At 44.4% G+C, this 16,289-nt stretch overlaps 2 protein-coding genes across 2 annotated transcripts in view; one reads left to right on the top strand and one right to left on the bottom strand.

Annotated features, from left to right (window-relative positions):
* The window catches only part of LOC115186230 (leucine-rich repeat and fibronectin type-III domain-containing protein 2), a 58,023-nt gene extending 44,773 nt beyond the window's left edge, over nt 1-13,250 (top strand). Inside the window, exons 8-9 of the mRNA XM_029745905.1 lie at nt 12,620-12,737; nt 13,212-13,250. Of these exons, the coding sequence (XP_029601765.1) occupies nt 12,620-12,737; nt 13,212-13,250 (157 nt within the window). The remainder of the gene's footprint in view (nt 1-12,619; nt 12,738-13,211) is intronic.
* Nucleotides 13,251-13,339: 89 nt separating this feature from the next.
* LOC115186231 (leucine-rich repeat and fibronectin type-III domain-containing protein 2-like) overlaps nt 13,340-16,289 on the bottom strand; it is a gene marked incomplete at its 5' end in the record, with an annotated part of 24,928 nt that continues 21,978 nt past the window's right edge. The window contains one exon of the mRNA XM_029745907.1: nt 13,340-13,548. Coding sequence (XP_029601767.1) covers nt 13,340-13,548 — 209 coding nt within the window. The remainder of the gene's footprint in view (nt 13,549-16,289) is intronic.

Below are 16,289 nucleotides of genomic sequence, written 5' to 3'. Positions count from 1 at the left end.
TAATTCATGTATTCAATAAGCTACAGTCTTCTTAAAAGGTAAACATGTCTAATTCAGAGTTGTTAGGTAAAACTTTATGGTTGAAACCAGATTGACATTTCAAAGGCCAAAAGTTTCAATCAGATTTACAAATCTACTCTGCACTTTATTTTTTTTATTTTTTTAGGGTTTATGAAAGAATAATTCACAAGAAAACAGATCTGAGATCTGGGATGTGAAAACTTTGATGTTCAAAATCTCAGAACTATGCCTTGCGCAGATTAAACCCTTAAGACCCAAGGTCATGAATTCACAAGTCATTTGAGACCAGCTCCTGTTCAGACCTTGTTCCACACAGCCCCTGGCCAATGCCTTTTCAAAATTTAAACCATATCATTTTCATCACGTTGAAGTTTTGAGTGACCTTCAATTGGCATGCCGGCCTGCAGGAATGTCCACCAGAGCTGTTGCCAGATAATTTAATGTTAATTTCTCCAACCTAAATTACCTCCGACATCGTTTTGGAGCATTTGGCAGTACATCCAACCCGGACTCACAACCGCAGAACCACATGTAACCGCAGCCCACCCAGTACCTCCACATCCGACTTCTTCACCTGCGGAATCGTCTGACAGGTGGTGGTCGGCTGCTGGGGAGTATTTCTGTCTATAATAAAGCCCTTTTGTGGGGGGGGGGGGGGGAAATCCATTCTGATTGGCTGGGCCTGACTCCCCAGTGGGTGGGGACTCCCCAGTGCCTGGGCCTGACTCCCCAGTGCCTGGCTGCCAAGTGGGTGGGCCTATGCCTTCCATAGCCCACCCATGGCTGCAACCCTGCCAAGTCATGTGAAATTCATAGATGGTGGCCTAATAAATGTATTTATATGGACTCATTTCCCTATATGATCTGTAACTCAATAAAATCTCTGAAAATGTAGCACGATGCATTCATATTTTTGTTCAGTATAAATGCCAATGTATATTCATCATGTACAAATGCCAATATAGGCAGGATATTCTAGGATAGATTGGATGTTTCTAGGACAGATTGGTTGCAAAATCAGTTTCTATGTTACTACTGTAGTGTTTCTATGTTACTACTGTAGTGTTTCTATGTTACTACTGTAGTGTTTCTATGTTACTACTGTAGTGTTTCTATGTTACTACTGTAGTGTTTCTATGTTACTACTGTAGTGTTTCTATGTTACTACTGTAGTGTTTCTATGTTACTACTGTAGTGTTTCTATGTTAATTGGTATGTAATTCTTACTACTTACTTGTTAAAGGGTTCTTGCTGTGCTGGCCAAAGCATTTTCACTACGTCTATCATAGCAATTATGTACAATATAAAACCCCATTGGAAAATTCATAGCTAATACTGTACGTCCATTATATATTAAATATTATAAACTAGGTGGTTTGGGCCTTGAATGTTGATTGGCTGACAGCCGTGGGATATTTAAGCAATAAGGCTCGAGGAGGTTTGTGGTATATGGCCCATAGACTGCGGCTAAGAGCTATTCTTAGGCACGACGCAACACCGAGTGCCTGGACACACCCCTTAGCCGCAGTCGATACCACAAAACCCTGAGGTGCCTTACTGCCCTTATACACTGTTTACCAACGTAATTAGAGCAATACAAATAAATATTTTGTCGTACCCATGATATACGGTCTGATATACCACGGCTGTCAGCCAATCAAAATTCAGGGCTCAACCCCCCCCCCCACAGTTTATAATACTGCTTAAACGATAACAGGAGCTACACTTTCATGAGTTTTTTCAAAGGAACTGAAGGAACTTATGACTCTTACAGTGCTGGTGAAAGCATTTTTACTACGTTACATTTCTCAGTTAGGTCATGTAGGTTGAGCCCTCTGACTGGATCGTAGAAGGTCATGTAGTCTACAGAGAAGGTTGAGCCCTCTGACTGGATCGTAGAAGGTCATGTAGTCTACAGAGAAGGTTGAGCCCTCTGGCTGGATCGTAGAAGGTCATGTAGTCTACAGAGAAGGTTGAGTCCTCTGACTGGATCTGACTGGATCGTAGAAGGTCATGTAGTCTACAGAGAAGGTTGAGCCCTCTGGATGGATCGTAGAAGGTCATGTAGTCTACAGAGAAGGTTGAGCCCTCTGGCTGAATCGTAGAAGGTCATGTAGTCTACAGAAAAGGTTGAACCCTCTGGCTGGATCGTAGAAGGTCATGTAGTCTACAGAGAAGGTTGAGCCCTCTGGCTGGATCGTAGAAGGTCATGTAGTCTACAGAGAAGGTTGAGCCCTCTGGCTGGATCGTAGAAGGTCATGTAGTCTACAGAGAAGGTTGAGCCCTTTGGCTGATTAAATCAAATCAAATTTTATTGGTCACATACACATGGTTAGCAGATGTTAATGCGAGTGTAGCGAAATGCTTGTGCTTCTAGTTCCGACCGTGCAGTAATATCTAACAAGTAATTTAACCTAACAATTTCACAACAACTACCTTTTACACAAGTGTAAAGGAATGAATAAGAATATGTACATAAAAATATATAAATGAGTGATGGCAGAACGGCATAGGCAAGATGAATGAGATGGTATAGAGTACAGTATATACATATGAGATGAGTAATGTAGGGTATGTAAACATTATATAAGGTGGCATTGTTTAAAGTGACTAGTGATACATTTATTACATCAATTTTTCCATTAAGTGGCTAGAGTTGAGTCAGTATGTTGGCAGCAGCCACTCAATGTTAGTGATGGCTGTTTAACAGTCTGATGGCCTTGAGACAGAAGCTGTTTTTCAGTCTCTCGGTCCCCGCTTTGATGCACCTGACCTCGCCTTCTAGATGGTAGCAGGGTGAACAGGTTGTGGCTCGGGTGGTTGTTGTCCTTGATGATCTTTTTGGCCTTCCTGTGACATCGGGTGGTGTAGGTGTCCTGGAGGGCAGGTAGTTTGCCCCCGGTGATGCGTTGTGCAGACCGCATCACCCTCTGGAGAGCCTTCCGGTTATGGGCGGAGCAGCTGCCGTACCAGGCGGTGATACAGCCCAACCGGATGCTCTCGAATGTGCGTCTGTAAAAGTTTGTGAGTGTTTTTGGTGACTAGCCGAATTTCTTCAGCCTCCTGAGGTTGAAGAGGCACTGCTGTGCCTTCTTCACCACGCTGTCTGTGTGGGTGGACCATCATGTCCATGATGTGTATGCCGAGGAACTTAAAACTTTCCACCTCCTCCACTACTGTCCCGTCGATGTGGATAGGGGGCTGCTCCCTCTGCTGTTTCCTGAAGTCCACGATCATCTCCTTTGTTTTGTTGACATTGAGTGTGAGGTTATTTTCCTGACACCACACTCCGAGGGCCCTCACCTCCTCCCTGTAGGCCATCTCGTCGTTGTTGGTAATCAAGCCTACCACTGTAGTGTCGTCTGCAAACTTGATGATTGAGTTGGAGGCGTGCATGGCCACACAGTCGTGGGTGAACAGGGAGTACATGAGAGGGCTGAGAACGCACCCTTGTGGGGCCCCAGTGTTGAGGATCAGCGGGGTGGAGATGTTGTTACCTACCTTCACCACCTGGAGGCGGCCTGTCAGGAAGTCCAGGACCCAGTTGCACAGGGCGGGGTCGAGACCCAGGGTCTCTAGCTTAATGACGAGTTTGGAGGGTACTATGGTGTTGAATGATGAGCTGTAATCGATGAACAGCATTCTTACATATGTATTCCTCTTGTCCAGATGGGTTAGGGCAGTGTGCAGTGTGATTGCGTCGTCTGTGGACCTATTGGGGCGGTAAGCTGTAAGTGGGGCCCGTTCATGTATTCACTTTTCTATAATAGTGTGTGATTACTGCAAGTAGGGCAGTTCATGTATTTATATTGCCATATTAGGAAATCATTTTTCTAAGGAGAGCTCTTACCTCTAGGTTTTCTGACCGCTGTGGACAACGAACAGTCTCTTTATCTGTTGGCAATTATTATGCCTTCACAGAAACTATTTTTCAGACCAAGAAATTCTCATTATGTTTCATTCATTCATTATATATTTATTCATTATAGTGTAAGTCTGTTCCAATAGTGACAGCAGGTTCGATGGTTGAAGTACAAGGCGAACAGAAGGCTCTTTTCTGTTTGGATCAAAATGTTTAGTATGTTGAGCACGCACGCACATACACACTCACATACACACGCACATACACACTCACATACACACTCACATACACATACACATACACACACGTCTGTCTGTCTGCAACTGTAACGAATTGTTTTATTTTCATAATTCCACTCAGCTCCTCTGCTCAATAAAGCCCCCCTCTCTCTCCTCTCTCCCATCTCTCTCAACCCATCTCTCTCTCTTCTCTCTCTCTCTCCCTCTTTCTCTCTTCTCTCTCCTCTCTCCCTCTTTCTCTCTTCTCTCTCTTTACCCCTCTCTCCCTCTCTCTACCCCTCTCTCTCTCTCTCTCTCTCTCTCTCTACCCCTCTCTCTCTCTCTCTCTCTCTCTACCCCTCTCTCGACCTCTCTCTACCCCTCTCTTATCTCTCTACCCCTCTCTCTACCCCCTCTCTCGCTCTTTCTCTCTACCCCTCTCTCCATATCTCTCATAAGTTCATTATTACTTACATTGTCAAAGTATACATATAGAAAAATAAAAAATATATATAAAATATATATATATTTATATATAAATAAATGGTGGGACCAACAGCAGTAATAATAGTAGTAGTGGACATGGGATTACCATTAACAGCAACTACAACAACAATATTAATCAGAACAACAATACATTAAAGCTACGGTAGTAGACCAGTGTCAACATGACTGAGAAGACACATGACCTGGTATGAAAGACAAAACAAGATGGGAAATATTATCCACATTACATTGCACTTTTCACTGGCTATCCCTCAGGTTGTAGCAGGAGGACACATATTTGGCTGTCAAAACTGCACATTTTGGCTTTTCACCCAATAAATATTTGATTTATTCTCTTAGGTCTGAGTATTTGTCACAGTGTAATAGGAAATGCAGCTCTGTCTCTACCTCTCCCCTGGAGCAGAGTGAACACAGCCTGTCCTCTCTGGGCAGCCAGGTTTGCCTGTGACGACCTGTCTCTATAGCCAGACAGCCTGTCCTCTCTGGGCAGCCAGGTTTGTCTGTGATGACCGGTCTCTATAGCCAGACTGTCCTCTCTGGGCAGCCAGACTGTCCTCTCTGGGCAGCCAGGTTTGTCTGTGATGACCGGTCTCTATAGCCAGACTGTCCTCTCTGGGCAGCCAGGTTTGTCTGTGATGACTGGTCTCTATAGCCAGACTGTCCTCTCTGGGCAGCCAGGTTTGTCTGTGATGACCGGTCTCTATAGCCAGACTGTCCTCTCTGGGCAGCCAGACTGTCCTCTCTGGGCAGCCAGGTTTGTCTGTGATGACCGGTCTCTATAGCCAGACTGTCCTCTCTGGGCAGCCAGGTTTATCTGTGATGACCTGTCTCTATAGCCAGACTGTCCTCTCTGGACAGCCAGGTTGGTCTGTGATGACCTGTCTCTATAGCCAGACTGTCCTCTCTGAGCAGCCAGGTTTGTCTGTGATGACTGGTCTCTATAGCCAGACTGTCCTCTCTGGACAGCCAGGTTTATCTGTGATGACTGGTCTCTATAGCCAGACTGTCCTCTCTGGGCAGCCAGGTTTGTCTGTGATGACCGGTCTCTATAGCCAGACTGTCCTCTCTGGGCAGCCAGGTTTGTCTGTGACGACTGGTCTCTATAGCCAGACTGTCCTCTCTGGGCAGCCAGGTTTGTCTGTGATGACTGGTCTCTATAGCCAGACTGTCCTCTCTGGACAGCCAGGTTTGTCTGTGACGACCGGTCTCTATAGCCAGACTGTCCTCTCTGGGCAGCCAGGTTTGTCTGTGATGACTGGTCTCTATAGCCAGACTGTCCTCTCTGGACAGCCAGGTTTGTCTGTGACGACCGGTCTCTATAGCCAGACTGTCCTCTCTGGGCAGCCAGGTTTGTCTGTGATGACTGGTCTCTATAGCCAGACTGTCCTCTCTGGGCAGCCAGGTTTGTCTGTGACGACTGGTCTCTAGAGCCAGACTGTCCTCTCTGGGCAGCCAGGTTGGTCTGTGATGACTGGTCTCTAGAGCCAGACTGTCCTCTCTGGACAGCCAGGTTTGTCTGTGATGACTGGTCTCTATAGCCAGACTGTCCTCTCTGGGCTGCCAGGTTTGTCTGTGACGACCAGTCTCTGTAGCCAGACTGTCCTCTCTGGGCTGCCAGGTTTGTCTGTGATGACTGGTCTCTATAGCCAGACTGTCCTCTCTGGGCAGCCAGGTTTGTCTGTGATGACTGGTCTCTATAGCCAGACTGTCCTCTCTGGGCAGCCAGGTTTGTCTGTGATGACTGGTCTCTATAGCCAGACTGTCCTCTCTGGGCTGCCAGGTTTGTCTGTGATGACTGGTCTCTATAGCCAGACTGTCCTCTCTGAGTCTGTACCTAGTCAGTGTTTTCCTCAGTTTTCTATCAGTCACAGTGGTCAGATAGTCTGCCACCAAGTACTGTCTGTTTAGAGACAAATACCATTGAAGTTCACTTAGATTTTTTGTGGTGTCTTTCCAATAGGTGATATATTTTTCTTTTTGTTTTGTGCTGATTTGGTTGGGCCAGATGTTCTGAGTGCTGTCCTGAGGCTCTATGGGGTTGGTTTGGGTTTGTGAACTGAGCCTCAGAACCAGCTGGCTGATGGGACTCTTCTCTGGTTTCATCTATTGACATTGTAGAGCTGTGTGATGGAATGTTTTGGGGTCACTTGTTTTTAGATGGTTGTAAAATTTGATGGCTCTTTTTTCTATTCGAATGAGAAGGGGTTAATGGCCCAATTCTGCTCTACATGCATTATTTGGAGTTTTTCTTTGCACTTGCAATACGGTCTTGCAAAACTCTGCATGCAGTATTTCAATTGGATGTTTGTCCCATTTGGTGAATTCATTATTAGAGAGTCGACCCCATTCTTTACTGCCATATAGAGCAATTGGTTCTATAACCGATTGGAACATTTTGAGCCAGATTCTAATTGGAATTTCGATTGTAATGTTCCTTTTAATGTTATAGAATGCTCTTCTTGCTTTGTCTCTCAGCTCATTCACAGCCATGTGAAAGCTACCTGTGTTGCTGATAATTAGTCCTAGATAAGTGTAGTTTTTGGTGAGTTCTAACAGAACTGTGTCCAAATAGAATTTATATTTGTCATCCTGATTTCCAGACCTTTTTTGGAATATCATTATATTTGTTTTTTTTAGGTTAATGGTCAGAGCCCAGGTCTGACAGAACCTGTGAAGACAATCTAGGTGCTGCTGTAACCCCTCTTTAGTGGGAGACAGTAGCACCAGGTCATCTGTATACAGCAGACCCTCTTTAGTGGGAGACAGTAGCACCAGGTCATCTGTCTACAGCTCACCTCTTTAGTGGGAGACAGCAGCACCAGGTCATCTGTCTACAGCAGACCCTCTTTAGTGGGAGACAACAGCACCAGGTCATCTGTCTACAGCAGACCCTCTTTAGTGGGAGACAGCAGCAACAGGTCATCTGTATACAGCAGACCCTCTTTAGTGGGAGACAGTAGCACCAGGTCATCTGTCTACAGCAGACCCTCTTTAGTGGGAGACAGCAGCAACAGGTCATCTGTATACAGCAGACCCTCTTTAGTGGGAGACAGTAGCACCAGGTCATCTGTCTACAGCAGACCCTCTTTAATGGGAGACAGCAGCACCAGGTCATCTGTCTACAGCAGACCCTCTTTAGTGGGAGACAGCAGCAACAGGTCATCTGTCTACAGCAGACCCTCTTTAGTGGGAGACAGCAGCACCAGGTCATCTGCGTACAGCAGACACTTGATTTCAGTGTTGTGTAGGGTGATACCAGGTGCTTCCAATTCTTCTAATGCTTTTGCCAATTCATTAATGTAGATGTTAAATAGTGTTGGACTTATTGGGCAGCCCTGTTTCACTCCCCGTCCCTGAGAGAAGAAGTCTGTTTGCTTGTTGCCAATTTTAACAGCACATTTGTTTTTAGTGTACATTGATTTAATAACATCATATGTTTTCTCTCCAATACCACTTTCTATTAGTTTATAAAAAATACCTGTGTGCCAAATTGAATCAAATGCTTTCTTGAAATCTACAAAACACGAGTAGATTTTGCCTTTGTTTACTTGTTCCTCAGTTAGTGTGTGAAGTATGTAAATGTGGTCTGTTGTACGATATGTTTTTAGAAATCCAATCTGGCTTCTGCTCAGGACTTTGTCTTCATCAAGGAAATGGTGTAGTCTGCTATTTATGATACTGCAGAGAATTTTCCCCAAGTTGCTGTTAATGCAAATTCCTCTGTAATTATTTGGGTCAAATTGTCTCCATTTTTATAGATTGGTGTGATCAATCCCTGGTTCCAAATATCAGGGAAAATACCTGCAGTGAGGATAATGTTGAAGAGTTTGAGTTTAGCCAATTTGAGTTTGTGGTCTGTATATGTGATCATTTAAAATACCATCAGCACCACAGGCCTTGTTGGGTTGGAGAGGGCATAGTTTTTCCAATAATTCTTCTTCTGTAATCAGAGTATCCACAGGATTTTAACCTCTCTAGTACATGTGGGACGAACTCGTCCCACCTACGTAACAGCCACTGAAATCCAGTGGCGCGATTTTTGAATCGTTAGAAATGCTATAACTTCAATTTCTCAAACATATGACTATTTCACAGCTATTTAAAGACAAGAATCTCGTTAATCTAACCCCACTGTCCGATTTCAAAAAGGCTTTACAACAAAAGCAAAACATTAGATTATGTCAGCAGAGTACCCAGCCAGAAATAATCACACAGCCATTTTTCAAGCTAGCATATCATGTCACATAAACCCAAACCACAGCTAAATGCAGCACTAACCTTTTATAATCTTCATCAGATGACACACCTAGGACATTGTGTTATACAATACATGCATGTCTGTTCAATCAAGTTCATATTTATATCAAAAACCAGCTTTTTACATTAGCATGTGACGTTCAGAAAAAGCATAACCACCGCAAACTTCCGGTGAATTTACTAACAGTTTGCTAAATTACTCACGATAAACGTTCACAAAAAGCATAACAATTATTTTAAGAATTATAGATACATTACCCCTCTATGCACTCGATATGTCCGATTTTAAAATAGCTTTTCGGATGAAGCACATTTTGCAATAATCTAAGTACATAGCCCGGCATTACAGGGCTAGCTATTTAGATACCCACCCAGGTCAGCATCCACCAAAATCACATTTCCTATAAGAAAGATGTTCTTACCTTGCTTGTTCTTCATCAGAATACACTGCCAGGACTTCTACTTCAATAACAAATGTTGGTTTGGTCCCAAATAATCCATCGTTATGTTCCAACAGCGACGTTTTGTTCGTGAGTTCTAGAATGCTTTTTCGCGGTGTCGCGCATGGCGCATTGGCGTGTCAAAAATGTCTAAATATTCCATTACCGTACTTCGAAGCATGTCAACCGCTGTTTAAAACCAATTTTTATGCCATTTATGTCATAGAGAAGTGTTAATATTCCGACCGGGAGTATGCATTGAGCCTAAACAGCCGAATAAAATTTCTCCTCAGAAGCGACTCATGCACGCGCATCATTGAAAGGTCCTCCGAGCATCCACTTACAAAAGGCGATAATATATTTCAACCTGAGGTTCCCTCGTAAACCTTCAGTTATTTCGCGGGCTCTGAGAGCCTATTGGAGCCCTGGGAATTGTCACGTTACAGCTAAGATCCTTACTTTTCAATAAAAAGAGGTAAGACGCACGACTCCTTGTCAGACAGGGTACTTCCTGCTTGAAGCCTTGTCAGGTTTTTGCCTGCCATAGGAGTTCTGTTATACTCACAGACACCATTCAAACAGTTTTAGAAAATTCAGAGTGTTTTCTATCCAAACCTGAACAATAATATGCATATTCTAGCTTCTGAGTTGGTGTAGGAGGCCGTTAAAAATGGGAACATATTTTTTTCCAAAATTCTCAATACTGCCCCCTATACCAAACAGGCTAATAGTCTTTGACTGCTGATTCAAGGATTTGTAATTTTTCTTGTATATCTTTTTGTTCTGGACTCATTTATATTGCTGTAGAGGTTTGCAAAGTGATTTCTCCACATATCCCCATTTTGGATAGCCAATTCCTCCTGATGAGGTTTGTTTAATTTATTCCAATTCTCCCAGAAGTGGTTTGATTCTATGGATTCCTCTATTACATCCAGCTGTTTTCTAATGTGCTTTTCCTTTGTTCTTAGGGTGTGTTTGTATTGCTTTAGTGTTTCCCCATATTGAAGGCGTATATTGTTGTTGTCTGGTTCTGTGTTTTTGATTAGATATATTTCTCAATGACTTTCTTAGATTTTTGCAATCATTATCAAACCATTTTTCATTTTCTGTTATTTCTGGTTTGCTCTTATGTTTCTTTAGATTAGCCAAGGAGGCTAATTTGTCAAATATAAAGTTCATGTTCCAAACGGCCAAATTAACACCTTCGTTGCTGTAGGAGAATGTTAAGGCTAAAACGTTGTCCAGGAGAGTGTAACGGCTGTCTTTGGAAGAAGAGGACCAAGGTGCAGCATGGAATTTCTTCATCTTTTATTTTGGATGAAAAAGGCACTTCACAAAGAAAAAAACAAACGACAGCCAAACAGTCCTGTCAGGAATCCTAACACACTAAACAGAAATTAACTACCCACAAAACCCCAAAGGAAAACAGGCTGCCTAAGTATGACTCCCAATCAGTGACAACGATGTACAGCTGTCCCTGATTGAGAGCCATACCAGGCCAAAACAAAGAAATACAAAAACATAGAAAAAAGGACATAGAATGCCCACCCAAATCACACCCTGACCAAACCTAAATAGAGACATAAAAAAGGCTCTCTCAGGTCAGGGTGTGACAGAGAGATTGTATTTTTTGGCTACTAATTGCTTTTGGTAGATGTCTGTAGTGTTTGCACTCCATCTATAGGCCTGTTTAGTACCATGTAATTTACTGGTCCGTGATGCTTTATGGTTGGGTTCCGCTCTTCTCAGATACGCTGTGATTTTACTGTGGTCTGAGAGAGATGTTAGTGGGCTGACTGTGAAGGCTCTGAGAGACTCTGGGTTTAGGTCAGTGGGCTGACTGTGAAGGCTCTGAGAGACTCTGGGTGGAGGTCAGTGGGCTGACTGTGAAGGCTCTGAGAGACTCTGGGTTTAGGTCAGTAGGCTGACTGTGAAGGCTCTGAGAGACTCTGGGTTTAGGTCAGTGGGCTGACTGTGAAGGCTCTGAGAGACTCTGGGTTTAGGTCAGTGAGGAAGTAGTCTACAGTGCTGCTGCCAAGGGATGAGCTGTAGGTGTACCTACCAAAAGAGTCCCCTCTCAGCCTACCATTGACTATGTACAGACCCAGTGTTCCACAGAGCTTCACGAGCTGTACTCCATTTTAGTTTTCATACTTTGTCATAGTTGTTTCTGTGGGGGTATGTGGAGAGGGAAAGGTTGTTGCTTCCTGGTAGGTGTTTATCCCCATGACTGTTAATAGTGTCTAGTTCTGCTGTTCTAGCATTCAGGTCTCTTCAGACGTTTTATCTGTCCAGACAGCCTCCTTGTTGATTTTTAACCAGATAAGAAATCTCCTGTTTTGATCATTCTATTGAATGAATTAGTTCAGATTTATACCATATTAGCATTCCCCCTGAGTCTCTGCCCTGTCCCGAGTCTCTGCCCTGTCCTGAGTCTCTGCCCTGTCCTGAGTCTCTGCCCTGTCCCGAGTCTCTGCCCTGTCCCGAGTCTCTGCCCTGTCCCGAGTCTCTGCCCTGTCCCGAGTCTCTGCCCTTACCTGAGTCTCTGCCCTGTCTGATTCCTTTTAACTTGGTGGATGGTAGGATGATCTCCCTATAACCCAGTGGACAGCCAGTGGAAACGTCACCTCTGCACCATGTTTCCTGTAGTGCTACAATATCAACATCAGCAATTTATTTCAGGAAGTCTGGGTTTCTGCTCTTTAGCCCAAAGCAGAGGACTTCAAACCTTGTAAGTTCCAACATGCAACGTAAAAAGATTTAATAACTTTTTTTTTCTTCTTTCTCTTCAAAGTGAGACAAACACTCACAATCCAACAAGAACTATTAAAATAGTTTTTCAATTACAATAAACTCTTATTATGCAAATGTGATTTGTTTTATAATTTAAGATTGCATTTGTGTCATGCCACTTGGGTAGATGGTGGAGTTGTTGTGCTCATCTTACCATGACCCTCGGCCTATCACATGTGAGCATAGTAGACATTTCATTGGTGGGGGCAGGGCCAGTTGCTCCTCTCACAGCCTGTGCGTAGCCCTCTCTCTCTCTCTGTCCTCTCTCTCTCTCCTCCCTCGCCTTCGTCTCTCTCCTCTCTCTCTCCATCTCTCTCTCTTTCTATCTCTCTCTCCTATCTCTCTCTCTCCTCCTCGTTTCATCCTTCTCTCTAAAATGTATCTACTCTACTTTTGTTGAAATGCTTAACTGTATATTACACAAAAATAAATAAAAAAATACAATAATAATGTATGTAGTAGTTGTTAAATAATGAAAACATATTAATGTATAGATACCTTTCATTCTTTTTCTTTCCCAGGATCCTCCCTTCTACCAGTAACAGTTTCATGTTGAAGAACCTGGTCTCTGGAGCGGACTACAACCTGTGTGTCCTGGCCATCTTTGATGACACCGTCACCTCCTTGGCGGCGACCAAGGTACTCTGATCCTTCCTCTCTCTGTAGCTCCTCACCAGGGTTCAATTGAATTGAAGTCAGTCAATTTAGGAAGTGAAACACTTTTGACATAAATAGCTTTTCATATTCAGCAGTCATTGAAACTAGATGCCCTTTTTGCAATTATTGAATTGGAATTTCAGTTTACTTCTGAATTGACTGCCTTCAATTCCAATTGACCCCAATCCCGTTCTTCAATAATTGCTTTAAACAAGACTCTGTGTTCTGGGGGTTTGGTTTATAGTAGGTTTAGCTTTTCCGTAATCCTCTCTCTCGCTAGAAAATCATTTACTGGTACTTCTAAGTTTCTTTCTTTGATATATTACTTAATTTTACTCCCTCTCCATCTCTCTCTCTCTCTCTCTAAAAACGATCTACTTTCATTCAATCTGTATTCATTCATTCATTATCAAAAATCTCTCTTTCTATTTTCCTTAATCTCTCTTTTTTTTCAAGGTTCTTGGCTGCGCCCAGTTCAGCACTAAAGACCTCTAACCAGAATGCCGATCCCTAACAGACCCACTTCCTGGGCGGAACCCTGACAATACTTGTGGGAGGCGTTGTCGTGGTAACGCGGCTGGTGTTCACCGTGGCGCTGATGGTGCGTCACCGTGTCTGCAAGTAACCAGGACGACCACTGTCACCATGGGGATGATAGTGATGAGTTGCGTGTTGCCAGGGCGGGTCATTGGTAAAGTCCGGTGAAAGAGGCGGCGGCCGGAGGCGGCGGAGGAGTCTACAGCCATCGAATGGCACGGAGATATGATGATGGTGGTCTTGCCCATGGGCCTGCCTTCAAAGCAGAGAGGGGGGCAGGAACGAAGGAGAGAGCAAAAGAGAAAAAAAAAGGACAAAGAGAAGGGAAACGATGGGTGAGAAAGGGGGGAGGACAGGGAGTGGAGAGAAGGGGGAGGACAGGGAGGGAGAGAGGGAGGACAGGGAGGGAGAGAGGGAGGACAGGGAGGGGGGAGGACAGGGAGGGAGAGAGGGGGGGGAGGACAGGGAGGGAGAGAAGGGGGGAGGACAGGGAGGGAGAGAAGGGGGGAGGACAGGAGGTGAGAGAAGGGGGGAGGACAGGAGGTAGAGAAGGGGTGGAGGACAGGGGGACATGACGTTAGCAGTGAGAGACCACCTTCCTCCCTACACCCCGAAACAGTCTCTCTCTACAACTCTCCTGTCATAAGCTCCTCCCCCTCAACCCTCCACCCTGCAAATCATGAGGTGGTAGGGCTAGGCCTCTGCCCAGATGTAGTAATAATTGGTGGGGCCAAATGGGCAAGCTTCACCCTGGATAGGCCCCTGGGACAGTATCTCCTTTCTGGATTGGAGGCGAGACACGGTGGCATAGTGGGCTGACTCGTAGATAAATGGAACTCTTCTCAGGCCTATCAGAGCCCGGGAGCTCCACTAAGACCCTCCCACACAGCATTGTGCGTGCCAAACGTAGCAACTCCCCTCGACATGGGGTTATCTTCTTCTTCTGTTTCCATCGCCAAGACAATGGTTACCACCCACGACAGTACGACAGTCGCCACGGTTACGCCAAGCGGTGTGTCAGTGACTTGGGACGAGGCGGAGCAAATCACTGCAAGGAATGTTGTTGGTACACTCAGCCAGACAACCAGCGACCAGGGTAGTGTAGACGGGGAGTTACCACGTCCACGTCTGTAACAACCCTAACTCTTATTCAGCAGTTGACCAGTGTTGTCATCAAGGGCAACGGGAATGAGAGAGGGAGAGGCAAAAGGGACAGAGAGAAAGAGGGAGAAAAGAGGGAGACACGAGGGAGAACGAGGGAGAGGAGAGAGGGACCCTCAGAGATTTCTATGGGTTACAGAGAGGAAATGTGTGTAGAGAGAGACAAAAGACAGAAGAGAGGAAGAGAGAGATAAATAGAGGGATGGGGGGAAGATGTAAGGGTTGAAGGTGGAGGATCTCTGCTGAAATGAAATATTTAGAAAGGCTGAGTCAGAGGTAGAGGAGAAAGAGAAGAAACAGAGAGAATGTTTTAAACAGAATGAAGAGAGAGGGAGAGAGAGAGAGAGGGTGGGTGGGTGAGGGACAGGGAGAGAGAGAGAGGGTGGGTGAGTAAGAAGGTGGAAAAGGAGGGCAGAGAAAGTAATGGCAGTACAAAGAAAGAGAGAGAGAGAGAGGGGAGAGAAGGGGTGAAATGAGGGAGAGAGAAAAAAATAAACGAGGGAGAGAGAGAATAAGAAAGGGAAACCAAAAACTTGGAGGATGTCTCTCCAGCCCAGCACAGCAGACAGTGATTTAAATACTAACTTGGCCCCTCTGATCAATGTAATCTCAGGCCAGACCAAGGTTTAAACTGATCAATGTAATCTCAGACCAGACCAAGGTTTAAACTGATCAATGTATCCAAGGCCAGACCAAGATTTAAACTGATCAATGTAATCTCAGACCAGACCAAGATTTAAACTGATCAATGTAATCCCAGGCCAGACCAAGGTTTAAACTGATCAATGTAATCCAAGGCCAGACCAAGATTTAAACTGATCAATGTAATCCAAGGCCAGACCAAGGTTTAAACTGATCAATGTAATCCCAAGCCAGACTAAGGAAAGGAGCAAAGGCTCACTGCTGAACATGAGGACGGAGGAAATCTCAAATCTCTGCTGTGATGTGCACTACATATGGAATAGAGATGTGTACCACATATGGAATAGAGATGTGGCACCACATATGGAATAGAGATGTGACCCAGATATGGAATAGAGATGTGTACCATATATGGAATAGAGATGTGCACTACATATGGAATAGAGATGTGTACCACATATGGAATAGAGATGTGACCCAGATATGGAATAGAGATGTGTACCATATATGGAATAGAGATGTGCACGACACATGGAATAGAGATGTGCACCAGATATGGAATAGAGATGTGTGCTACATATGGACTAGAGATGTGCACTACACATGGAATAGAGATGTGCACTACATAGGGAATAGAGATGTGCACCCAATATGGAATAGAGATGTGCACTACACATGGAATAGAGATGTGCACTACATAGGGAATAGAGATGTGCACTACATATGGAATAGAGATGTGCACTACATATGGAATAGAGATGTGCACTACATATGGAATAGAGATGTGCACTACATATGGAATAGAGATGTGCACTACACATGGAATAGAGATGTGCACTACATATGGAATAGAGATGTGCACTACACATGGAATAGAGATGTGCACTACATAGGGAATAGAGATGTGCACTACATATGGAATAGAGATGTGCACTACATATGGAATAGAGATGTGCACTACATATGGAATAGAGATGTGCACTACATATGGAATAGAGATGTGCACTACATATGGAGAGCTATGATGACCTAGTCTGACTAGATAAGCGGGTGGATGGATGGCTCTGGCATCGGCCAGCTGGCCTGACAGTGGGATCAGAGCATTAGATCAATTAGACAAGATCAATCGATAAGGACATGTCGGAACTGAGCAGCCAGTGGCGACTACTGAGACTAGGCACAATGATTTATGAA

The sequence above is a fragment of the Salmo trutta genome, unplaced genomic scaffold, assembly GCF_901001165.1.
Source record: "Salmo trutta unplaced genomic scaffold, fSalTru1.1, whole genome shotgun sequence".
Lineage (NCBI taxonomy): Eukaryota > Metazoa > Chordata > Actinopteri > Salmoniformes > Salmonidae > Salmo > Salmo trutta.
Note: the sequence above shows the minus strand (reverse complement) of the source record. Positions and strands in the feature narration are given on the sequence as shown.